Source organism: Haemaphysalis longicornis, unplaced genomic scaffold (assembly GCF_048455015.1).
Source record: "Haemaphysalis longicornis isolate Haplotype H1 unplaced genomic scaffold, Haemaphysalis longicornis Haplotype H1 scaffold_3, whole genome shotgun sequence".
Lineage (NCBI taxonomy): Eukaryota > Metazoa > Arthropoda > Arachnida > Ixodida > Ixodidae > Haemaphysalis > Haemaphysalis longicornis.
In genome coordinates, this window is record NW_027526335.1 from 201,889,842 (window position 1) to 201,892,765 (window position 2,924).

At 55.0% G+C, this 2,924-nt stretch overlaps 1 protein-coding gene across 1 annotated transcript; it reads left to right on the forward strand.

The window, feature by feature from the left end:
* Window positions 1-742: 742 nt before the first annotated feature.
* On the forward strand, window positions 743-2,718 carry LOC144175647 (uncharacterized). Its single transcript, XM_077704697.1, has one exon. It carries the CDS (start codon window positions 1,015-1,017, stop codon window positions 2,716-2,718), a length of 1,704 nt encoding a protein of 567 aa, XP_077560823.1. The 5' UTR covers window positions 743-1,014.
* Window positions 2,719-2,924: the final 206 nt, after the last annotated feature.

Here is a 2,924-nt window from a genome sequence, read left to right on the forward strand (position 1 = left end):
GGCTTTGCTGAGGCTTTTACTAAAACATCCGGAGAATCAAACCTCCTTCCCGCAGACATCGTTTCTATCCGCGATAAGAACTTTTTGATACCCCTTGTGCTCCTAACTGTTACGAATCGGCCAGCAACACGTGTTTTTCCGCATCAGCGACCACGTGGGAATCGACCATGTGCGCCCACGTGTCGGTGAATCGTACTTCGTGTCTCGCCATGCCAGGTCAATCACCTCGCTTTGCAACGTGTTTGGTGTGGCAGCTGCCAGCGCCACACCCTTCAGGCACCTGCCTTGACCTTCCCGGCTTAGACGTTTCGCTATCAGCGCGATCAGAGTTGATAGCGCGACCCCGGCACCTTTCAAGGACACTCTCCCCCCTCTCTCGGACGCCACAAGGGGCGAAGATGACTCGCGATCTTGGGAAGACTGTGCGTGTGTGTGTCTATGATTTCGTGGCGTGTTACTCTTGGGGGCGTTTTTTGGGTATAAAAAAAGCAGCACAAACGCTGATATTCATTCCTGTCTGAGCAGCGAATCCATGCGGTCGCTCTGCTCTTGTCCTGTATTGTAACCTCGCCCGTCAGGGCATTGTATGTTTTTTTTTGGCTTCGGCTCACCTCTCGCTATGAAGTAAACAGTTACGTTACCTTACTGCTCTGGACTTCTTCACGGCTGCAACACCGGCTGGCCGCTCGCACCACACACGCTACCCATCGTATGTTGGAGACGACGAAGAAAGGATCGGGTGCCTCCGCCCGGTCGCAACAACTGGTTGGCAGCGGTCGGATGACAACTTCGTGACACCTGGAGCCAGCGGTGCGAGACCCAACACCACGGACGTCAAGGCGGCTTCGGACTTCGCAGAATTCACGGCGGTCAAGGGTGAGTGCGGGACTTTTCTTCACTGAGTTTTACCAGGCTTCTGAGGATAGCTGGTAGGGCGTCTGTTTTGTCGCGTGGGTTATTCGCGCAAAACAATTTTTTTTGGAAACAGTGGGAAAGCAGTACTCTAGACCGGCCATGAATTTGAAAGCGTTGAAAAAACCGCAGTCGTTGGAGCTTGCAAAAGAGTTGCGCTTGGATGTTACGGACGCGCTGAGAAAGCCAGAGCTGATAGAGGCTATACTCGCTGTTGGGGCTGACGATGACGAGCTGTCCGAGTGCATTGAGCTGATCGATGGCAGGGAGACCGCTAAACGTCAGGCTGCAGAGGCTGAGCGCCAGCGTGAGGAACGCGAGGAGAAGAAACAGGAACTAGAACGGGAGCGACAGCATGAGCTGGAAATGAAGCGTTTAGACGTCGAGGCGTCTCGACCTAGACGTCAGAGTGGCAGCAGCGTGCAGTCTGCGGCGACTGAGCGACCTACGTTGCGAATGTGTGACCTAATGCGACCCTACAAGGTAGTAGAAGACATCGGTCTTTTTTTGGTCAACTTCGAGCGTACGTGTGAGAGGGCCCAGTTTAGCCGAGACTCATGGCCGCAAAAGCTGCTTACGCTTTTGCCAGGTGAGGCATCCGACGTGATGGCCCGCTTGCCAAAGGAGGAGGCGGAGGACTACCAGAAAGTCAAGTCTAGCCTCCTGCGTAAGTACAGGCTGTCAGCAGAGGCATTTCGCCAGAAGTTCCGTGAAGCCGAGAAAGCTAGGGGCGAGTCGTACTCGGAGTTCGCCTACAAGCTGAGGGCAAATATGGAAGAGTGGCTCAAAGAGGCCGAAGCTTTCTTAGAGCACGACAAAGTAGTTGAGTGCTTCGGTCTTGAGCAGTTTTACCGCCGACTACCGGAGAACCTGAGACTCTGGGTGCAAGACAGGCCAGGGGTAAAAACTGTGGATCAGGCAGCTCAGCTAGCCGACGAGTTCGTCGCACGTCGAGGTGCGCCGGGGCCGAAAGACGGCCAAAAAGACTTCAGGCCGAGGCCTGATAAGTCAGGGCCGAAAGGCGGAGCTCCCCAGGTAGACGGTGGAGCAAGGAAAGTCGTTGTCGGGGATAGAGAAACTGGCCACGATAGCGAAAAAAGAGCAGCAGACGCTCAGGAGCAGCGCAGAAAGAGAGCTTTTGAAGCGCGCAGACAGGCTGCGTGTTACAACTGCGGCGAGACTGGACATTTCGCCGCTAGTTGCAAAAAGGGAAAACTAGTCTTTCACGTACTAGATCCGGATGAGGATACCAGACAACTTTTAGAGCCCTACGTACGCGAGCTAGCAGTTAACGGCAAACCGTGCCGAGTTCTTCGCGATTCCGCAGCAACGATGGACGTCGTCCACCCGTCCTACGTAGAACCGCATCAATTCACGGGCGATTGCGCGTGGATAAAGCAGGCCGTAGAAGCACAAGGCGTGTGTCTTCCGATCGCCAGGATAACCATCGATGGTCCTTTCGGAAAGCTCGAAACCGAGGCCGCTGTTTCTCCCAGCCTTCCGGCGCAGTATACGTATCTTTTCTCGAACAGTACCGATCAGCTACTGCGCGAAAGGGGACTCGTTTTCGGGGAAGGGATAGTGTTCGCGCTGACGCGCTCGAAGGCTCGCGAACTTGGAGCAAAGGTGGCGGTTGAAAGTATGAAGGACTCGCGAAGAGAGGAGGTTGGGAAGCTTGCTGAGACTGGCGCCGACGTTGCTTCCGAACGCGGCCAGTCTGCCCCCTTGCAGGTTCAGATCGCGGGTGTCGAGCAGCAGCAGCATCCAGCCGAAACAGATGATTCTCCGGCAGAGAGTGCGGAGTAAAACTCATTCATAGTTCCGTGTACCACCCTCAGTCGAACTCTGTCGAGAAGTTGCACTCAGTAATGAAGCGCGTTCTCAGAGCCATGTGCTACGAGCGAAAGGCTGACTGGGAGTTGTGCTTACCGGCAGCGATGTTTGCTTTGAGGACGGCTCCTCACGAGACGACCGGTTTCACGCCAGCGGAACTTGTTTACGGACGCTCGTTA